The sequence below is a fragment of the Pholis gunnellus genome, assembly GCF_910591455.1.
Source record: "Pholis gunnellus genome assembly, chromosome: 8".
In the NCBI taxonomy this organism is placed as follows: Eukaryota; Metazoa; Chordata; class Actinopteri; order Perciformes; family Pholidae; genus Pholis; species Pholis gunnellus.
The window spans coordinates 22,519,722-22,542,725 of record NC_136534.1 but is presented as its reverse complement, the minus strand read 5'-3'; the positions used below and the strand labels follow the sequence as shown (position 1 = coordinate 22,542,725).

At 43.7% G+C, this 23,004-nt stretch overlaps 1 protein-coding gene across 2 annotated transcripts; it reads left to right on the top strand.

Annotated features, from left to right (window-relative positions):
- Positions 1-3,835: 3,835 nt before the first annotated feature.
- On the top strand, positions 3,836-22,576 carry nr2f5 (nuclear receptor subfamily 2, group F, member 5; the record flags this gene model as incomplete). Of its 2 annotated transcripts, none has more annotated exons than XM_079164313.1 (4): positions 3,836-4,202; positions 15,092-15,372; positions 17,544-17,790; positions 22,257-22,576. In XM_079164313.1, the coding sequence occupies 4 exons, from the start codon at positions 3,836-3,838 to the stop codon at positions 22,574-22,576; spliced, it is 1,215 nt and encodes a 404-aa protein (XP_079020439.1). The 2 variants fall into 2 exon arrangements, with proteins under 2 accessions (XP_079020439.1, XP_079020440.1); XM_079164314.1 differs by having other exon boundaries at positions 3,836-4,214.
- Between the last annotated feature and the right edge of the window lie 428 nt (positions 22,577-23,004).

Here is a 23,004-nt window from a genome sequence, read left to right as displayed (position 1 = left end):
CGGTTGCATCGTCACAGGGCTGTTTTTCTGAGCTCATGAAAAGATGACTTTTTAGAGAAACGTGGTTCTCACAGGAAAGAGATGATACAAACGATGATCTTTTAGTATATGATTCGTTGCTGTAGATTAAATTACCCAACTGGATATAAAGTAGTAAAAATGATAAACATAATTCAGCAGTAATATTAATCCAGAAACATCATATAAAACACTGAGAGGAACATTTTACCACACAGAGACAACTTTTACTTTTGATACTAAGAACATTTAGCTGATAATACTTACACACTGTTACTTAAGGAAAGGATCTGAATTATTCTTCCACCATCGAAAATAACCAACAATACATTAAAGTTGTACTGCTGTCATAGGATGTGGCTCCAAAGAGCTCTAATACTTGAATACATGTAATTAAATTGCCTAATTAACAGTTGTTGTGAAATAAAAAAATAAAAAAGCTTCATGTCCTAAAGAATGAGAGTGACCACATACATGTCAGCGTGGGTATTGTCTTTATTGGAGGATTAATGCGTGGACATCACATACATTACTAAACCTGTGGTTGATCCTCATTTAATTAACCCCCTTCTGGTCAAATTCATCATAAGCCTCAGCTGTATAGAATTACACTCTAATTATTAGGCCCCCAAACCCTGAGGTGCCCTTGGTCACTGGCCTACAGCTCGTGGAATCTCCTAATAGCGAGTCGCAGGGCTAATTGGGAGACAGGTAAGGTTACATGTGACAGCAATTAAGGCGAGCGCAGGGCCAACCTCATGGCCTCGGGCGAGCCCGGCGTTGCACTCAGGACCTCTGAGGGAGCTTTTTGTCTTTTTAGCGCTCTCTTTTTACTTTCGGGAGTAGCAAAGTTGGGAATAACAGTTCTCCTATTTTTCTCTGCGGATAGACAGGATTATGGATGTAAACTCCTCCTGCTCCTCTTGTTGCGCTCTTGTCACATAAATACAAGCCGACTTGTTTGTCAGCTGTTTCACTTTACTTTCCCCCGTTTATTTACTCGTATAATTGTTATTATTATTAAACGCGTGGGTGTGGTTTAATGGCAACAAAATACAACGTACTGAGTAATATAGACAGATAGATTTTTGTGACGATTTATTTGGCAGGTTTATTGAAATAACTTACTTAATTGTATTAATGATAACTACATTTACGGGGTGTTATGTTATCGTATTATGTTCCTTAAATTAGATAGCGATTTGCACAACATGGTGCACCTTGTCTTTGATTTTAGTAAGGGTTAAGGTTGGCGGAGTGATACGAAGCTGAGGTGATGAGCGCTTGTTGTTAGTGTTAACTTGTCCGACTGTGCAGATGAACTTTAAAGTGGTCCTGAAGTTCTCGTGGAGACGCTGTCCTCTTGCTTCACCCACGTCCCGAAAGTAGTTTTTAACTCAGTAACAAGTGTATCGTGAATCTTACAATAGACATATGAACAGATGGATAGATATCTATTATAGATTCATGTCGTCGGGAGGGGAAGTGTGAGAGCGTGTCTAAACACATTATCACTTTCCAGTCCTCGGAACACATGCAGCAAAGAGGGCGGTGGGACACTCGACCCCCCTGACAGCGGTGTGGTCGGAATTACCTTTCACGTGACAAATCAAGACCCAATCTGGGGAAATAATCAGGTCCCCGCTGCTCTCGGGGTGGAAAAAGCCCCCATTAGAGAACAACACTGCCACTGTTAATTACCGCACTGGCCTTTTGTGCGCATGGCAGGGACACAACACACCGACAGAATCAACACTTTCTCGACTGGTAAACGATTTGGGGAAGTGTTTTATTGCTCGGGGAGAAGTTTGGCACGTTTTGTAGTTGTTGTGGAGCCGAGAGGGGACTTGTCGGTTTATTATTCCATAAGATTGCTCGTTTGTGGCCCAGTTTGAGCTACAATATGTAAAAGTCGGGGTAGGGGTTAAATAAGATTGTGTTGATGATGCGACATCAGTGGGATTACATGAGCTGGACAGCTGACCCGAGATTGATGACAAGGCAGTGCGGCATGGTAGATAAAACGGCTGGTAAACTGTGACCTTCTGTCGTGGATCAGAGGGCAAAACAATAAACAACATGGCATTATATTTTCAGAAAATAATATATCATGTCATGAAATAATAAATACCTGAGAACCAGACTCTCGGAGCCTGCACACATCATTTCGTATATATAGAGACATGTTTTGAAACATATAGCAAAAATACTTGGAATAATGTTTTTTATACATGTCAGCAACTTGGAAAAAAAGTTCAACTGCCTCGTTTGAAACTTCTTCTTCCTCACTGAAACCCGGTATAGCTGTATGAAAATGAAAATACTGATCATTTCAAAAGCTTAATTCATACGTAGCAAAATTATCCTAGATATTGGCAGTTAGCCTCCAAACTAGTCATCATGCTAACTAGTCATGCTCACGCGTCTTAAAGTGAGATTTAGGGCGAGAAGAGAGAAACATCCCCTCTTCAGCAGATGAATGTAAAAAAAAACAACCTTCCAGCCTTCATCATTTTGCAAAGTCAAACATCCAAATGAAGCAACAAAAAACAAAACACATTGTTAATGCGGAGAGGAACTTTAAATCCTTATTATGTAAAGTCAGTCTAAAATATAAAATATTGATGCAGCACTAATAGTTTAAAAAGTTTTTTTTCTAATTACATACTAACAGCAGGTTTTGTACCAGGTCTGGACACACAACATGCACATTTTATCCTCAATGGGACACTGATGCAGCCACTTTAAAGTACTTGTACCACAACAACCGCTCCTGTCAGTCACCCCAATCCCTCATCGACCGCCGTCCTATCAGAAAGCGCTTTATTTTTTTAACAGACTTTGGGGGCCAATCACGGCCGGCCCTGCATGTCTCCCCCTCTCCCGCCGAGGGGAGGGGAAATGACCTTATTTAGCCGTTATGACCTTATATGGGTCGCCGCCAGGGGGGCCGCAGAACGAGGCAGCCTGCTGGTGACACTTTCCCCCAAATTGTAGCTTTGCCTCTCGGAGATGGGGCGGACAGTCGAAGGGTGAAGCGATACACTCGAGCGGCAAAACGAGTGTCGTGCGCGTTAACAGTCTCCGTTGAAGCTTCTGCTGCACGCGGACGATCACCGAGGATATTTAGAGTGCGCGTGTTGGGTAAATTAGGATCAGAACCTCACTGCGGCGCGCAAGGAACAAGAGGAACGGGGATTGCTGCGGGTCCTGCGCTTTAAACTGTCTCCAAGAGCTTGCCGGGACTAAATAAATCCGTCACAGGACAACATGAAATGCGGTGATTCAGGAGGCAGAATTTATCTCGCACGAACCCAAACGCGGTAGTCTATTGAGCGGCGGAGAGACTGGAGCGAGCGGCTGAGAGGCGAAACATTGCTGTATGTTGTATTCCGTCGTCTTTTTAAATGCTAGAGAAGAAGAAGTAAGATAGCGTATTATTGTATTTTACAGCTGACTTAACCGGACTGACTTTTCCAAGAGGTTACACTCTGAAGAACAACGTGTTTATGGATTGCTGCGCACCGAGGGACACCGGGAGTTGTAGGCTTCGCTCTTTTGCATCGATCATGTTGATACCTCGCTGTTGCTGTGAACTTTGGTAGATGTTTGCAGAAAGACCTCAGTAATATAGATACACGTTTTGAATACAAACACGCTCATAAACGCGCAGATTGACCTCTGCAGAGGAAGTGGGAAGCGCCTTTTCACCCCCCCCCCCCCCCCTCGTTTTTCTCTCCCAAGACGTCGGGACGGATCTCTATCACTCAGTCGCTCCTTCTGTGATTTAACAAAGACCAAAGTGTTTGGGGACAGCATGGCTATGGTAGTAAACCAGTGGCCAGAGAACATTTCTGCAGATCCGGGGTCCCAGCTCCAGATATGCGGCCAGGAGCCCGGCGGGGCGCCGGGAACCCCCAACGGTTCCACCCCGGGGAACGACACACTTTCCGGGGACAAGATCCCCAACGTGGACTGCATGGTGTGCGGGGACAAGTCCAGTGGGAAGCATTACGGCCAGTTCACCTGCGAGGGATGCAAAAGCTTCTTTAAGCGCTCAGTGAGGCGTAACCTCTCGTACACCTGCCGGGGGAACCGAGACTGTCCCATCGACCAGCACCACCGGAACCAGTGCCAGTACTGCCGGCTGAAGAAGTGCCTCAAAGTCGGCATGCGAAGAGAGGGTAAGACCATAGGTGTGTGACGGAAGTAAAGTTGTGGCTCATTTTGTTTAATAATCGTGTTTCATGTGTGTGTGAGTGACCTAATGTTGCTCAGTGTAAAATATCAATCTTAACAGGCCATTAAAGTCTGGAACTCAGCCCTAAAAGATTTTACTGTCTCAAAACAAGTGACTAACTGAGGCTTTTCTCTCCGCCGCTGTTTGCATCAAAGTCTAAAAGCTGAGATAATTACACGTGCAGCAAGAAAACATTTGAGAAATGTGTAAAGACAAACTTGTATTACACATTTAAAACTAAACACTCTTGTAGGTTTTTTTTGTTGTTTGTCACTCTCATGTCCAACTGAATACGCGCCAGTGTGGGGATTTGTGCGTAAAATACGCGTCACGTTCTGTGATGCCTGTTGATCTTAACGTGTCACACAGTTTGTATCCACTGTTGCTATTATGGGTAAATAATCAGCCACCACCTGCGGCAAAAACACAATGCTTACTTCACATTCTTTGACTAAATCCAGCGCCATTCACGCTGGTGCGCTCTGCTCTGTGAAATCCCTCCTTTGTCCGCTCTGTTTTAATTATGCTGTTTGCTCACCGACACCCAGAGCCGCTAGAAGAGGATGCCGCTACATTTGTTGTATTGTGTTGGATTAACAACGGGTCAGTTAGTTGCAAAGGGGAGCGGTGGCAACGTGTCGGCGGAGAGGAGCGCTTCCCTTATTGATTATCATTCAGCAGCGTCGTCCCATTCACGAGAGAGGAGATGGTGCATCTTTTTTAAATAATGTTCCAAACCGAATGGGGCCAAAACATCTGTGCTGGCAGCGTCACTGATGGTTTTTGTTTGGTAATGCACTTTGGATTAGAGAAGCTCATGATTTAGAGGCGAACTATTTTATGATTAAAAGGTAGAGATTTGTTAGAATTTTGGTAATTATTTTTTGGTAATGAATGCAAATGCAAAAATCAACGTGCACACCGCATATCACCTGAACGCATCCTCAAAAGTCCGAGTCCTTATTGAAGATGTCCCTCTTCGCCCTGTTTATTTAGTCTCTCAGAGGACAGAATGGGGTCAGCAGCAGCATCTCAGTGAGCGATCTTGCTCAAGGACACTTCGGCAGCGGATGTTTTAAAGGCAGACAGTGTCTGAACAAACCCTCCGCCCTTTGTTCTCTGTCTGATCCAAAATGTAAATACAGTATATAGGCAGAAGGTGGAAATACCCGTTCTCCTTGGAGGAGACGATCCCTTAAGGGGTTCCCGCTCGTGCTGCTGGGCCTCTCCATGAGTGTGTGTGTGTGTGTATACTGTACACACAGTCTTACCTCATGTAAGATGCCCGCGAGCATCTTGGTTGGTGCTTCTTTACGACTGAATGAACCCTAGGAAGTCGCCTGACGTCGCATCGTGTATAATGCAAAAATTTCAGAATCCGTCTCGTGACGAGACTTCAAATACAAGTTAGATAACGTTCACACAAGCGAAACATATCATTTTCAAATCATCTTATTTGTCCTATTTTGGAGATGAACGTTATTTTGCATGCAGAATATATATATATATATATTTTACTTCCTCTGGCAAATCTTTTAATAAGTGTTTAATTGTTTAATTGGTAAAAGTTTTGTTACATTTTTATTACAGTTTTTTTTCGCAGTGTCGACCTTTGAGCCTTGAAGGCGTCATATTGTCCATGAGCCACGAGACTTCTTATACACCTTAAGAATGGCATTAGTCTCGCTGCTCAGATGAGACAACATTACGATGCTTTGCTGAGCAGCTGCAGACTAGTCAAAAAGTGTAATCATTTAGCGTCTTAAACTCTTTTTTAGAGTTTAAGAGGTTTTTCAGTTGTCAGGACATATTTCTTTCAATTCAGTTTGTGATAATTCAACAATTAAAAAAATAAATAAAAAAGATAAAAGTGAAGGAAATTCTTCAATTCAAAAGAACGTTTTTTATATAGAAATAATAAGGTTTTAAATCTGCTCATTAGCTTCTATTTTTTTTTAGCAGTGCTGGCTTATAGTTGTGCGTTAAAGGCTTAAATGTAGAGCAGGTCAGCTTACATTGGCAGAGCTCATCTGTTGGTGCATTCGAGGTCAGCAGGATTAAACTGTGTCCTTAAATCCTCTTTGTTGGCTGACTTCTGTTCATCAGCATTCATTTGTCTATTTAGGACATTTTTTGTTAAGACACGAGAACTGACCGGCAATTTGGGAAAAGTAGAGAATCCCAAAACAGAATTTAACGACACAAATGGTTATATTGTGTTAACTGTGAGGCTGAGAAAGATAGTGATCATAATTCATTAGAAATATTGTGCATGAATTACAGACATCTAATTCTCCTTTAGTTATCTAATCAAGGCTCCCATTGTTTTAATGAAGTAAAAGTCACAACAAAGACATTTGTATGTTTGTGTATATAAATATTCATGAATATTTGAAACAAAATCGTCATTATTTTATCTCAACATCTACAGTGAATTAAACACTGCTGCGTCATAAAATCCCAACTGAAACTGTTGAAGCGCACGGCCCCCGTCGTCCTCCCCTGAGGACACGAGACATGTTTTCTCTACATTATTCAACAGGTTCACCTAAGGTCGTGGAGGGGAGGCAGTGTTTATTCTCAGTGATGATCCAGGTGAAAAAAAGGCATTCCGATAATTCTCTTTGACATTTCCAACAATATGCGGAAGCCACCGAAAATATACCGTCAAAATAAAGCAGAAGTCCACAAGTGGAAATGCATGTTTGTTGCGCTAAAAGAGTTTGGCATGTTATGAATAATTCAAAATCTCTTTTTTGCTTACTTTGAAATGAACTCAGAGCATATTGTCCATAATGTGCTTCGCGTCCCGACCAAGTACAACGCGTCTGAGATAAAGTGCTGCTGGATGGAACAAGTGATGTGAATGTGTTGGTATGACGTGTGATTGCAGGAGTCCTGTTGGTGATGTTACTCCACCTTTACAGCGCCGTTTGATATCACTAACACTGCTGCGTGACTTTTCTGTTTAGGTTGAATGAATATTTAGCTTCCTGAGAAGACACGCTAAAAGTTTCATGAGTGGACCGCTTCAGATTTAGAGACAACTTCACATAGTTTCATGTTCTGTTTTTTTCCCCCCTAAAGGAAGATGTTTGACCTCTTTCTGCAGTCTTGCTGTGTAGAACATAATATCATTTGTTGGAGACTTTTATCCAGAGCTCTTTTCAGCACCATGCCTCAGTGGGAATCAAACCTCGAAAAAAAACAAAAAAAAAACAACCTTGGCAGCGTTAGTGTCATTGTCTCCCCACGCAGCTACACAGAACCTCGTCTGTTTCTCCGTCAGCACGGTTTCTAGGTTGAATAGGAAGCGGAGAGGCAAAGAGAATCAGCCTGACAGTTTGCTTTTGAACTGGAGTGAATGTTTTAATTTTGAAGCAGCCCACAAGGACGAGCAGCTGAGGACAGAGAGACACGTGTGGTGGTCTACTGCTCTGATTAATGCACGCGTACACAATGAGAATGCCATCTTGTCTTGAATCATACACCTGGGCGGCTGTGAGCACACTAAATACATGCAGACACGCCAGCTTAGTGGAGTGCAGTGATAGTAAATAGTCTCAACATCCGTTTGGATCACAGGAATCTGTAATACCCACATTCAACGTGCGCAGTGGGAATGCTGCTGCCTCCTCTCACCCACACAGCACTCTGACAAAATACCGACAGCGGCTGAAAATGTAGGTCAACCAAAACTAAAACATTAATAACAGACGGGCTCAAGTCAAAGTCCAAATGTGTGAAGCGTCCGGGGCCTCTCTCCAGTAAGTAAACAGTGACTAATCCAGTCATTCCCAAAGACTGGGTCGGGACACCACAGGTGGGTCGCAGCAGATTTCACTAGGGTCGCCAAATATATTAGTAGAATTTCTTCCATATTTAACATTTGTGTAACATTTCAGACCACATTAGAGAGCCTGAATGTTGCGAATTCTGCTGATCAGGAAGGATTCACATCTAAAAACGCGTGGAAGACGACAGTCGTGCGGCTTTCAATAAGTTCCGAAAGTTGAACTATTTATACCTCGGGGCTCAGCTGTCGCGTCCTGAAAAATAAGCGTATGGGAACGTTCGCGAGCTGCGACTTTGTCAAGATGTTATAAGGTGATGCAGAAATGGAAACGTTAATTTATGCACAAATTCGCTGTTATCGTAATTTATACATAAGGCATATTGTGAATTTGGTTTTGTCATTTTTACAAAGTGGGTCCCCAGAAATAAAGTTTTAAAGACTCCACAGTGGGCACCAAAATACTGCAGTCTGGCCTCCTTTGGCTCTGAAAACCTTTACTTATAATTTAGCGATTGACAAATTTAAATACTTAACCCCTGTCACCACACTTGTATAGTCATTATCAGAGGCCTCTAAGAAGTAAATGGCTCCCATTCACAAATCTTTTAGTACTGACCAGCTTCCATTAAAGTAATACACAGCAGCCCCTGGTGTTATTATCTCCAAGGCTACCTTTAATGTTACAGAATACATGATTGATGATGTTTTTTTTAATGCTTTTGGACACATCAAGGTGACGAGTGTCCTCTCTAAAACGGTTATGCTTCCTTCTGCACATTCCAACACATGTGACCCTCTCAGGTGCATTCAGTCAATCAACTCTAACAAACGGACTGACTCCGGACTGTTTTGCTTTCAGTCTTTTAAGTGGCTCAACCTGTTTTTGTGTGTCACTTGGGTCTCTTGTAATAACATACACACACACGCATACACACACGCAGACACACACACAAGAAAGGGGCACAGAATCTGCCGGGAACATTTAACCAACAAGGCTTCTCCTTCCGTCTGCCACGCATTCATTCTCTAATATAGCGCTGTGGGGGAGTCTGTGTGCATTTATAATTTAGGCATCTAGTTGATGATCTTACGAGGCTCACTGAGTGGGAGTGCAGCTGTAGTAATGGCAGAAATGGATAAAAAAAAAACAAGCAAGCAATGGTTTTGGTCTTATTTGCTCAGGTTTTCATGTCCGATCTACAAATACAACAGGAGGTATGGCAAAGCAATGCCAAGAAAATGTGAAAAGTTTTTTTGTTGCCCAAAATAAAAGGATTCATTCGTTCTCAATAGCAAAAGCCTCTGAAACAGCTTGACGTGAAGCTACAACTCTGTGCTGCAACACAGCCCAACGATGACTCACGTGTGGGTTGGTTAGAAGCCCTCTTTTGGGGTGGATGGCTTTGGGATTTGAGCACCAGAAACAAAAACCCACACACTCCCACTGCATCGGCGCGGAAGCAGAGGTCTCAGTGGCAGATATCTCAAATCTTGAAGAAAATAAATAAACCAAAACTATATGGCTACATACCACTAGAGATAAGTGGGAGTAGATACTTTTGGTGAACTGGCCCTTTAAATGTATTGCCCATCTGACAGTAAAGAAAACATAGCTCCAGTACTAAAATGTGCTTTTTAAAAACTCAAATAATTCAAGTCATAGTCTCTATTTGTACTGTCTGATGATAATAACAACAACTGAGAAAGTACAAGTAAAGCCAAGCAGCTGATGCTCAGATGTCTTCCCTGAAGGAAACACATGGACGTGGCCGCTGTGTGTTAAGTAAAGAGGGGAGGGGAGGGGTTGTGCGTTAAGTGTAAATAAGGATAGTGTGAGTCACTGAGTTTGGGGTGAATTTAGTTAACTAATTAATTCAGGGACTGCCTCATCAAAGTCTGAGAGAAGGACCGAGGCAACTGCCTCCACGCGCGGCAGAGCAACCAAACTTCCTCACGCAAAGCTCCCCAAACCCTCCATGGCTCTGTCGCTCTCTGTCTGTGTCACTGTTCTTCCCTCTCGCTCCTGCACTGCCTCCGGTTTTTCTGCACTCTCGTTCTGATGCGGCTCTCGCGTTTCGCCGCATACCTCTCTGCTCTTTCATGCTTCGACACACAACTGAGGACAGAGTCAGACCTCTTTCACTGTGCAGATGGCTTGTTAGTGAGGGTTAGCTGAGTGCTAAAGTTGTTGTGAACAGCAACACTTCAATACAAACAAATAGTCATTTTGCCACGCTCTATTTCTTTCCCCCCCCCCCCCCCCCCTTTAGTGGGGTACTACTAACACTTTTCAGCTGTCCCATCTGCACTGTGGTACAACTTTCGTACCATTAAACGTATTAAATGCTACACGTTCAGTGTTTTCTTTCACTTACTTTTTAATTATCAGCTAGTATCAACACATTGCAAAAGTTATCTTTAATCCTTCAATTACTGTTTTTTGTTACCACTAGGGGGCAGCGGAAACAAGCTGTAAACACAACACTGACATATTACCAATTAAAAAGTTGATACGGTGAAGTTGTTGGAAAACAGTTGCTTATTTACACACCCAACTTTTGTTTTTTAAATGAATTCCTGAGGGAAATATCTGGATGTTTAGCTGCTAACTGCTGCTGTCTGGTGCTAAGCAGGTCGGGTACAGTGGGGTTTTTAAGAGCTTTTTCAAGAGAAGAGAGAGTAAATAAAGGCGTTCAAACAGTAATAGAGTTTACTGTTTTAGAAACCAAAACAAGCTGAACAATGCCAAAATAATAAATATCAATAGAGTAGTCATGCGATCCGTTGTTAATGTCAAAATATAGATTATAGCAGCTGTAATAGAGAACCGTTCTGAAATGCGTTGTAAATGCTGAACACAATTAGTGTCACGATCAGTTTTCTTTTCTTTTTCTGGCAACATGAACTATTTGTTGAGAATAAACAGAACTCTAGCATAAGAGCTGGCTCTTGCACAATAGCACACAATGGGACAAATGCTGTGGACCATGGACTCAACCAGCCACAGTCCACAGTATCATATCCGTTTCATAGAAGCAAGTTGAAAGTAATATATCTTATTAACAGCCCAGTGACTCTAAAGAGCAGCTTCACAATGGAGCATCGCCACTGTTTGATTGACAAATTATACATGAGAATTTCAGGGTGGAGACCAGGTACTCAAATAAATAATCCCCTAACTTTGTCTGCTCCGTATCATCAGGTCGGATGTCTCTTTATCTCGAACTCTCTCCTGGTTTACACATTAGCTCCTCTCGGCCTGCTATCTGACTCTCTCCGGGAGCTTTGCCCTGCTGCGGAGCAGTGACCTGCAGGTCAAAGTTCAGGGACGAAATAAAACTAGCAGAGATATCACTCTATCACTATTTTTTGGGGGTTTTACGATTGTGTATTTTGATATTTTATTGATTGCAGATGTGACATGGAGAGACCGGCACAGGTTCATGCAGAGAAATGTGTTTCTTTTTTTTCGCTGGCCGATGGAGGCTTTAGAAATGGAAAATCTACTTATTAAACGCAACTGTCAGACTGAGCCAAATCTATAATGCGTCTGTGTTGCCCCGGCACCGTGACCTTTTAGTCTAAATGTTGATAGGCCTTAATTGTATTTAGCTGCTGTAATTCCACTAACAGTCTGACCCAGAGGCTAATCCAGGGTAGCCAGGCAGCGAACTGTGCACTCTGCCAGCTGCCATTTGCTGAAGTGGCATTCTGAAAGTCGCAGCTGAAATGTCCCATGGTACCTCTGTTTGCATGCACTTTCCTCTTCGCCCTCATTTCGTGCCCTACCTACGTACACGGGATGCTGTTTTGTTTTGGGTTTTGGGGATTTGTTGGTCTTTTTTTAGTGCCCTTTTTTTTCTGCCCTCAATTTGGTATCAGAATAATTTTGTTTGCCAGGAAGAATGATTTTGTACATCGATCAGATTTCAAGTTCAAGCTCAGTCAAATACATCGAGCTAAGCCACAGTGCACCAATTAAAAAGCAGGAAACAGCTTATGGCAGACTCCCAAATCTGACTTTATACTCCCATCCCCCCTCCGTTATTCTCTATCTGTCTGACCCTGCTTTCCTTTTTTTGTCTTATCCTCAGGCATCTGTTGCTCTCTAATGTCATTTCTGTCTCTCTCGCTCTCTCGCTGCCCTCCTCTCTGTCAAGATACTACATCTCTCTGTCTCTGCATTGTCTGTCTGCCTGTCTTTCTCTCCATTGTTTTGGACCTTTCCATAATCACCCCTTGCTCCCTCTCTCTCTCTCTCTCTCTCTCTCTTTCTCTCTCTCTCTGCTCCTCGGCCTCGTCCAGCCGGCTGTAGGCGAGAACGAAAAACAGAGAGTGATGTGTCTCAGTCAGAAGTCCTCAAGTGCGCTGCCTCTCAGCCACGAGTGACCCCCACAATGAGGCTTTTGAAAAGTCAAGAGGATCAAGTATATTCGCCACCATCCGCAGGATTAACCACAAATCAATTTGAGAGCAGATTAATAGCTGTGAATTCACATATCAGCGGCATGAGAGGCAAGCGGGGTACCAACAGGTCGTGGAATTTGTGGAACGTCATTGAATTTGGAAGAATTTGATGTATTCCCTGTGAAAGTCAAGGACAATATGTTTCACGGCGGCGAGGAGCCCAAAAGCAGTGGAAACCAGGTTGTTGAACCCCTGTAGAATATATTTTATTTTTATTTTTTAGATGACGTTAACAAGCCAGGGCAGAGTGACAGTTTTAGGCTATGGATGTGCTCTGACTTAGACATGGACAGTCGGGGAAGAGCTTTTCCGGAGAACTGTCCTCTCAGGGAACACGACAGAATGGGTCCTTTCAGCAAGTGCCCTAAAGTGACACATGCTAAAGTTCAAGCCACGAAGCCCTACAGCTGCCTCAGATGTGATGACTGTTGTCCCTCGTGCGCAACAGAGGAAGTCGGGTGATATTGTTGTAGAGCGGCGAAATCCACGCAGGGAGGAGGTCTCAGGGACTCCTCCCAACAAAACGTCAGATCCCGTCTCCTGTCTCCTCCCGACAGTCAATGTTTTTTTTCTTGTAACCATGATCACGATCATCCAAAAGCTTATCCACGTGTTTATTATTGTAACCATGATAACAAATGTCCCCTAACCTTAACTAAGTAACAAACCACAATGATTAGCCAACCCTAACCAAGGTGTTTCTGTGCCTAAACCTTAACCATAGATTGTCCAATGATAAACTGATTTATTTTACTATTTTTCATTGTCATGCATAAATAGATTCAATGTGTTTCTAAAGAGCAGCTACAAACAAGTAGTTTGACGTCTAATTTGGGGAACTTGTTGAGTTCTGTTGCTTCTCTTGCCGACAGCAACAGCTCTGTATGCTTTAGCAGTCTTTCCCTCCAAGCTCAAAGCACCTCAGAGGGACTAAAAACACATTTGACCAGGTAATCTTTGTGGAAATTGCACTGAGACTACTCCCTCCCCTCCCCTGCTGCTCAAGGCCGCATTTCATTTTCTTTGGCTTGTGAAACCCCGCAAAGACAGACACGTGCGGCTAATCCGACAGCCGTCCCTTGCAAAGGCGAGACGAGAGCTGCTGGAGTGCGAGAGACAAGGAATGTCCCCATTGTGCAACGTCTTTGTGACAGGCAACACCTCTCCACAGCTCGGCCCAGCGAGACTGCGCTGTTTGCGAAAGGAGGCCGCATTCTTTTCCGGCAGCACGCGGGTTGACACAAGTTCACGGGGAAAACTAGTACTTTGAGGTCAACACCTTTTGTGCTGAGGTATTTCTTCTGCTCAAGCGGACAGGCTAGAATTAAAGGCCTTTTTTTTTTTTAACGCTCTTGAGTGATTTGACCTCGCGTTTCTCAGACGTGCCACGCTGCGTTCAATTGACACAGCTGCTGTGTGTGAGGTGACAGGTGACGCAGAGTTGAAAAGCATTTTTCCAAACCCCTCCTCCTCCCTTTTTATTTCACCCCTCTCTCCACCTCCAGCTTCCACCTGTCTCTTTATGTAAACCACCGCTCTATATCTGAAGCCTCATCTCAGGCTATATTCAAATACACTGAACTCTGCACCTTCTCTCTCTCTTTCCCCTCTCCCTGCCCTTAATCTCCCCTTTCTCAACTTATCACCTCTCGATCCCTCCCTCTCCACCTTATCACGCCATTTCACCCTTTTACCTAATTCTTCCCTTCACACGCGGCCTCCCCTCTGCATTCTCATTGCCCCCCCCCCCCCCCCTCTGTGTAACCATAGATGGAGTTATTAGTCAGACAGTGGGGATGACTGAACAGGTGTTTTCCAAATGGGCCTTTTGAGCATTCGCTGCATCATCATCGCCCCACAGGGGGGGTGTTTTTGTGTGCGTACGAGAGCTTGGCCTCTGCGTGCCCTTTTCTCCTCAGGCTGAGCCATTTGCCCGTAAAGGGAGGGCGGGTGTTCGACGGGGTGAGGCATGTTACCGTATTGATGTGTGGTGCGTGCATGTGTATATGCATATGCGGATGCATAACATATGTAGGTGTTAAGAAGCGGTATATCTTTACCAGCTGCTGCTTGTCATTACTCATTGATGCACAACAGCAGGGGCAGAGTGGCCTTGGCCTGGCCACTTTCCACCGCCCCACAGAAAAGACGAGCGCTGACATATTTAGGAGTCAGAGAAATGTTCCCGTCTCCACACTTTTTGCCCCTTTGACCCCATTCTGCGAATCCCCCCCACCCGACACATTTGACATGCCCAATTTCACTCTTTCTCCTCCGTCTTTGTCTCCTCTACCTTCTGTTTCTGCTGCAGGCTTTAAGGTTTCACTTCATTTTACGTTCAGAGGCCGTTTGGATATAGACCGGGTTTGGATGTAGACCAGGTTTGGGTGTAGACAAGCTTTGGGTGTATCTCACTCTGTTAAAAAGTGCACTTTTCAGGCAGACAGAGATGAAGACATACGCAGAGCGAAAATAAACAGATACACTGAAAAAATGTCACATATTCATGATTAAAAGTTCAGATTAGTGCGGCTAAATTCTCACCTTCACCTGTCTTGTTTTTCCATCAGCTGTACAGCGAGGACGCACATCGAACTCCCAGAGCAGCCCAGGACAGTACCTGACCAACGGCACCGACCCGTACAACGGCCAGCCCTACCTATCCGGCTTCATTTCTCTGTTGCTGCGCGCCGAGCCCTACCCCACATCTCGCTACGGGGCCCAGTGCATGCAGGGAAACAACCTGATGGGCATTGAGAACATCTGCGAGCTGGCGGCCAGGCTGCTCTTCAGTGCTGTGGAGTGGGCCAAGAACATCCCTTTCTTCCCCGATCTGCAGCTCATGGACCAGGTAAGCCTGCCGCTTTAACGACAATTAATTTAAATTTAAATATCCAACTCCAAAGGTTTAGTTTGACATTTTGGGCTTATCGCGTTCTTGCCAAGAGTTAGATGAGAAAATGGAAACCACTCTTGTGTCTGTGTAGATACAATGCTACGGCCAGCAACACGTTAGCCTAGCTTAGCATCAATACTGGAAACAGGGGGAAACAGCTGGCCTGGCTCTGTCCAAAGCTAAAACTGTCATGTTATATCTCATTTTTTGGATACGTACAAAAGCCAACGTGTAAAAATATCACGTGTCCCAAGGACGTTACTGTACCTGGCCTCATCAAAGTAAGGCTAGTTGTTTACACATGTTTCCATGTCTTTGTGCTAAGCTAAGCTAATTAGCCTAGCACAAAGACTGGAATTCGCTTTCTTACAGAGAATTATCTGATTAAATGGCTTTTAGCCTCCGAATGTAGAAACTTAGAATTAGGATGTTCACATTGTAAATGATATACAGTATATAAAGTACTGGGTGTCTTTGCAACATGTTAACATTTTTCACATCACATTTCTTCAGTTCATGTTTGCTTTTAAAGAAATGTTGAGCCCGTAAAATAACACAATTAAATTCTCCCGTTCACCTTCATCAAAACCAAAAGAAAGCTGTTATCCAATGAAAGACCACAGTTACATGAAGTAGGATTAATAAACGGTTTCTTTATGACATCTCGCGCCCTCATTACACTTATGATGAAATAATTGAGCTTCTAAATATTTGTTTTCCCTTTCATTATTTGAGAATCATCATCACTCATGGGCATATAAAAATACATTCTGTTGTGTTATTATTCACTGAGGGAGACAGCGGCACAACAAACCCAATGTCAGTGCTGCACATGTAGATTTATACCAGCTGTAAAGTCTTGGCACGGAGGAATCGCCTGACCTATAAATATTCACATGCACCTTGGGCCGACATATCACAGATATGTCATGCTGTAGCTGCACCATGTCATTAATTTACCATTAACGTCACGTCAAGATGTCCCGTATCTCACAGTGAGTGCCACCAGTTTTATGCTTTCTATAAACCCACTTTGTTGAATTATTTTCAACCTGCTATCAAAAGACTGTTTACACCGACTTAACTTCACCGCATCCACATTTTTAACTACGTGTCTAGATTACCCAGGGTAGACAAAATAACGTAAACACCTATAAAAGGAGAACATGTGCTATTATTTTAAATGCTGCTACAAAGGGGAGTCATATGTGGTTGGATTCCCATTGCAGGCTGTGTCAACCACCTGTATACATCCACATCCTTCATCTTGTGACTCCTCATATATAAAAATATTAAAAAGATTTCTTTAAGCAATTGTGCCTATCAAAACCGTTAAATAATTGCATGAATGATTTTGGAGCTGTGTCATTTTCCGTTGTGATCAAGTCACAAGTTTTTGTTAACCCAAACTATATATTAAAATCACAATGTTGCCATATTATATATTAAAAGCATATATCTCTTCTTTGTGCCATAACACATCCTCTTGTAATATGTATGACCTTTAAAACTGACAGTAACCGTTTTATCACATTCATTTGTCCTTACAATCAGTTTATAAAAGGTGCTCTCTGTTAGCTTTGTGCCATGAGCCTGGCTTTGTGTGTGTGCTTCCTTCTTCCTTCAATGAATGAATATATTACTTGTTGGGGAAAAAACAATAGGTGAATGAATGGCGCTTCTGTCCTGTATCTAGTCTGCATTTAGTCTCTTATAATGTGACCAAATTCTAACCATCTCCAAAGGATTGTTAGATGTTTCTTGCATCCTGTGACACTTACAATGAATGTGTATTTGTGCTATTGAAACACAGTTTGACTCATGCTCATGCTTGGTGGGGATGAGCCATGTGTGCAAACCTTCTCAAACACGATGTAACATTTTTAAACATCATTCCTGTTAAGACACATTTTAGTTGATTTGACCCTGTAAACATGCCTTTAGAATTTTGAATACATTCCTACGTTTTATGTTTCTGATTAAAAAATTGACATATTGTAGAAATCTCAAATCCAGATGTGTCGACCACATGATTTAAATCTGATGTTGTGTTTTTTTGAGACATCCTGCTGAGTGAAAGAAGCTTCCTCCCTGTAATAACCACTTTACGCTACCTGTTTTCCTAGGTGGCGCTGTTGCGCATGTCATGGAGCGAGCTCTTCGTTCTCAACGCCGCCCAGTGCTCCATGCCGCTTCATGTGGCCCCTCTGTTGGCAGCTGCAGGCCTGCACGCATCGCCCATGTCAGCGGAGCGCGTGGTGGCCTTCATGGACCACATCCGTGTCTTCCAAGAGCAGGTGGAGAAGCTGAAGGCCCTGCAGGTCGACACGGCAGAATATTCCTGCCTCAAGTCCATCGTGCTCTTCACGTCTGGTGAGTTTGAATAAAGCACATGTGTCATATAAACAGTTGAGAGTCACAGGGAAACTGCGTTAAATGTCAATGGTGTCACGTAACGTTGAAACAGGATGTCGAAGCAGGATTTAACTAGTGGTGGATGGCTCCAGACTGTTTCATCGAAAGTTCATAAGTAATTAGAAATCCATGGCCCAAAAATGTCAAATATATGGTATTACTGCTCTCTAAGCTCTCTAAGAAAACAAATCAGAAAGAAATAAGAGAAACCTAGGGAGAGGAAATTCAAAGAGCAATCCTGCCAGACGATTGGAAAAGATACTTCGAAGATATATAAACAATTATATATATATAGAAAGTTGAAACAGTTCATAACAAAATAAAGTTTAACAGTAGCATTACTTTAAGTTGAATTTTGTTGTAATAAATCAAATATAGGTCCAAAAGAATTAGTTGAGACTAACATTTTCAATAGGAAACAGTCCTTTCACTTGATCTTAATCCTCGACTCAAACTCGGACTTGGAGAGGATCGTGGGTAGATTCTGATGTCAACAAAAACATCCTGTGAGTAAATTTACTATTGCTCGGGCACAACGGAAAGAATTAGCAGGCGAATGAGCTGACTTCTTTTGGCACGGGAACATTCTCTTAATTGATTTATTCATGTCGACAGGGACACTTAATCGCAGGGTATCAAAGCACATGTAAACAGCCCAACCTGAATTTAAGAAATGGCTAATAGGAGGGTTGCTTTGTGCATTTAAACATTGCCAAGTCAACTCCAGCAGATAATAAAACTGTTTATTTATCAGGGCGAGATACAACCACTGAATTAATATAATTAATTAATATATTATCGGTATAGAAATTAAAACAGAACTTTAAATAATTGCCTTATATTGCCGATGCCATGTCTGCTTAAGAGCTCAAGTCATTTTTACGTAAAGTCTGAACTGGATGCCATCAGATAAATGCAAAGGCTGCTGCAGCACGAGGTGAAATGTGCACAGGAAGAAATTAAATGTGCATCTTTTGGTGCCTTGTTAGGAGCAATCTAATCAATCTCTTCATAATCATCTCCTTTGCACAAAAAATGTATAAAATGACTTCAAGTTGTCGAGGACATACTTCTCATGTTGTATCGATTGAAAATGTCCGCAGTGTAGGAATATCCAGCAAAATGCTAAACATACAGCATGCGTCATTCTATGCTTGTGTACTGTTGCACAGTATAAAAGAAGAGAAGAAGAAGAAGCGAGCATCTCTTCCACTGAAAATGGTCGAAAAATAACAGCTTTAATGCAAAAACGTTTAAAATCTATCAGTGAGCATTTACATACCTGACACCTATGTCTGCAAGACAGAAAGCCATTTAACACATAGAAGAAGCAATGTTACCCATTATCTCTAAAAAGCTAGATAATTATCAGCATTGTTTACTCAATAAGAAGAGATGCTTCAAGCATTCATTTGTATCTGTTATGAAAGGGCCGACTACTGCGAGACACACTGACCAAGAGAGAACCAAAGTCCGGTCCGAGATTGTGAATTTTGACCATTACTTGATGATTTAACCGTAAAATTAGAAGTTCTTAGTGCCAAGAAACATCTCTTCCCTCTGCTGTGTTGAAATCCAGTTTGAGCTCACAGACAGACTCATGAGGCCGACTTCAACTGTGCTTAACCCGCAACCTTTTCACCTCCGCCGAGGCTGACCGAGACGTGACCTCTAATGCTGCAGCAGATATTGTCTCGTTGGCTCCATATGCAAATGCTTCTGCTACAGTCCTCCCACTAGTCAGTCATGGTCTCTGCCCTCCATGAATTTCACTGTAATTTGATCGCTCTTTAATACTGTAAAAGACCGCTATTCTCCCTCACTTGTGCCTCACTTAAATCACTTTTTTTCTTTTTAGCTGGGGTTAACCGTAGGATTTTACCTGAATCTTTGACGTCAGTATTTAGATTTAGATTTCTGCCCATGTAATACAATTCACATTTTGTTGGAAAGACTTTTTTATTGACATTGCACCAAAAGAAAGTTTAGATAGAGACAGATCAATTATATATATATATACACACACATGCTAATATTTTACCTCCTAAAAGCCAGCAGCCACGGTCTGCTAAAATTGTTTCCTTGTGAAATTGAGTTACCATTGCCTGTAATCTAATATTATCGATAGTAACTTCTTACCTGCATAAAACAACTCTCAGTTGGACGCACTGACAAAGAAAGCACCTTTCTGCAAGCACGGATTTGTCTATATATAGCTGTTTAAAATAAAATAAAAACCAGGACTTGAGCTTCACACCCTCCTCCCTGTGTTGAATTATGTTCTCCCCACTGAGCTGCAGACACGATTAAATCAAAATACAATGGTGTTACATCTTGAGGAAACCCATGAGATGGCATTGTTTTGATACTTCTTGTACACAAACCCCGTTGAGGTTTATCCCAACAGTCACTGGGCTCCAGTGCCAGCCAAAATACTGTCACATCTGGGATACTTCACTGAGAGATCATGCTTTGTGACCCAGGGGGAAACGGAAGGTGAAGAAGCCAACACTGAGATGTGTCTCGTCCCTGTTATTTTTTTTTTCTTCATTTATTGCATTTTCCCTCTTTTCTCCCTTGCATGGCTTGTCGGATGCACTCTGTGTGTACCTAGTGCCTCTCTGCCATGTATGTATGTGTCTGTAGATCCACCTCTCGTCTGCTCTCATCAGCCATCTCTCCTCCTTGATCCCATCTATTATTGAAACCAGTCATCCACCCCTCCTCCCTGTACGCTCCCCAAACCCAACCCCAAGCCCAGCACAGGCCCCGGGACCCCTGCCCCCACCACGGGAGTTGAATTATGTATGGTGGGTTTCAGTGAGACGGAGAATTCGCAACAGCCCCGGCCATGACCTACATAACCCCTGTAGCCCTGAGCATCCCATGTGACTTCCCCGTATGCGGGCAGATGTACCCACATGTATACACGTCGCAAAAAACTGCAGATGTCTTGCCAAAAGAAGACAATGCATTTAGTGAAACGTGCAGATACTAACACAGACATTTGAATTTAATGGAGACGGACATGCTCACACGCACACACTAGACAGACCCGTTAATAAACCTGACTCCTGCAGACTTGGTAGGATGAGCTAACAAGCTTAGACAAACACCAATCGTCTTTCACCTCCCTCCGAGTTCCCTCCCTCCGCTCCGCCCGTGAAGCCCAGTCCCATCAAGCCACATCAGAGAGCGGGCATCTCAGCGCTGCCACCCTGATCCTTCACCCCCACTGACCCTGTGTGTGCCCAAGGATCAGACAAAAGAACACGCCGTTTGGCGTGTAAGGGCGCCCACAGAGCTGTCGCTTCGGCACGCGATGTGGTTTCAGTCCCACAGACAGCTTTACTAATCCCAACCAGGCAGGGACTGCCTTGTCACGCAGGACCCAAAATGGCGGCCCGAAAAAAGAAAGCAGTCCAGCTGCCCCCCGAGTGGAAGGGAAATGCAGCTGAAGTGGGAGCAATTATTCACTCAGAATGATGAGAATACTGGCCGCTGAGGGTGGGGAGGGGTGGACACACTCGATTAAAATATGACGTAAATTACATTTTTTTTTGTTGTAGTGGCGCTAAGGCCCAGCAGGGTTTACACAGGGGACAGATCAAAGTGTGAGATGACAAAGGGGACCAACGATGCAAGGTGACAGGTTAAAACCTACGGGCCAGCGCTTTTAGACCAAAAGAACGCGCTTGAGAAGAAATTGCCCTCATCAAAAAAACCTGTCTTCCAAACGAGGGTTCATTCAGGGGGCAGAGTCCCAGAGCACTCCCACTCAATGTACAGTATGTGGCACAGTACAGTGAATTGTGTCTTTGTTTTGAGTTCACACATCTCTGACCCCCTTTGCTAAATCCCCCGTGCTCGCCCCGGCACACAGAGGGTGTGAAAAGTATCGCGCACAGTGTTACGCACTCTTATCGGCTGTGCGAGACTCTTGCCGAGGGCGGGGGGGGCCGGTGTGAGGAGGCGGGAGGCAGAACACGACCTCCGGCTGCGGGGAGGGACCGCTGTAGTGTGCTGTGAACCACAGATACGCATCTCTGCAGTGACAACCTTGATTTCATCAACTTTGAGCAAGATTCCTCTGACTTGAGGAATTTGAAATAAAAATAAAGCAACTGTCAGCACTTCATTACATTTTATTAGCTTTCTGCGTCAACATTTATCTGCTTCAATCATCTACATGAGATTTAAAGTACAGTATCAGGTCAAGACCTCACGTTGAGCCACTTATCACAAGTTAAGTGTTTGCAAAATCAAAACATCAGTTATCAGACAATGTTGATTTGATGAAAGGTCATTGAGAAGAAAAAAAAATACATTTCTCATGTGTCCCATCTAGTGTGTCATTGCTAATATTTGACAGTGTAATAAGGATTCTGCTTGACAAACCATAAATCTCTCTTCCTTCCCTGTAGATGCTATGGGGCTATCAGACGTCGCCCACGTGGAGAGCATCCAGGAGAAGTCCCAGTGCGCCCTGGAGGAGTATGTAAGGAACCAGTACCCCAGCCAGCCAAACCGCTTCGGACGCCTCCTCCTCCGCCTGCCCTCCCTGCGCATCGTCTCCTCTCCGGTCATCGAGCAGCTGTTTTTCGTCCGCCTGGTCGGCAAGACGCCCATCGAGACGCTGCTCCGCGACATGCTGCTCTCGGGCTCCAGCTACAACTGGCCCTACATGCCCACCGTGCAGCGCGACCGGCCCATCTCCCTCCACTACAACGAGAACGGGCCCTGAGGTGGAGAGTTCACGACGAGACAGAGGAGGAGAAGCTGTAGGAGAAAAATGCAGGCTGAACGTCCATCTGACTTCTCACCCATCCACCCACCCAGCCATCCATCCAGCCTTCATTCATTTCAACTTCTCCCTCACCATTCCGCTCAGAAAACCCCAAAACTGACAATGTAATCCATTACCGTCCCGGTTACACAAGCCAGCCAATCATTCACCATGGGCCATTGCAGAGACTCGGTGGCTCGTTGCATCCCGTCAGCCGACGGTGCAGTCTACCTTTTGAGATGTGGCGCGAGATGGACAAGTTGGTAGAACAAGTTATTGCGCAGTTCACCAGCAGGTCTGTTGGACTCACTTCAGATGTTGGTCTCAAACCCCATGAAAACAGGGGCAGAAAAAGACAAAACAGTTGGTTTATTGTTGGTGCTAGC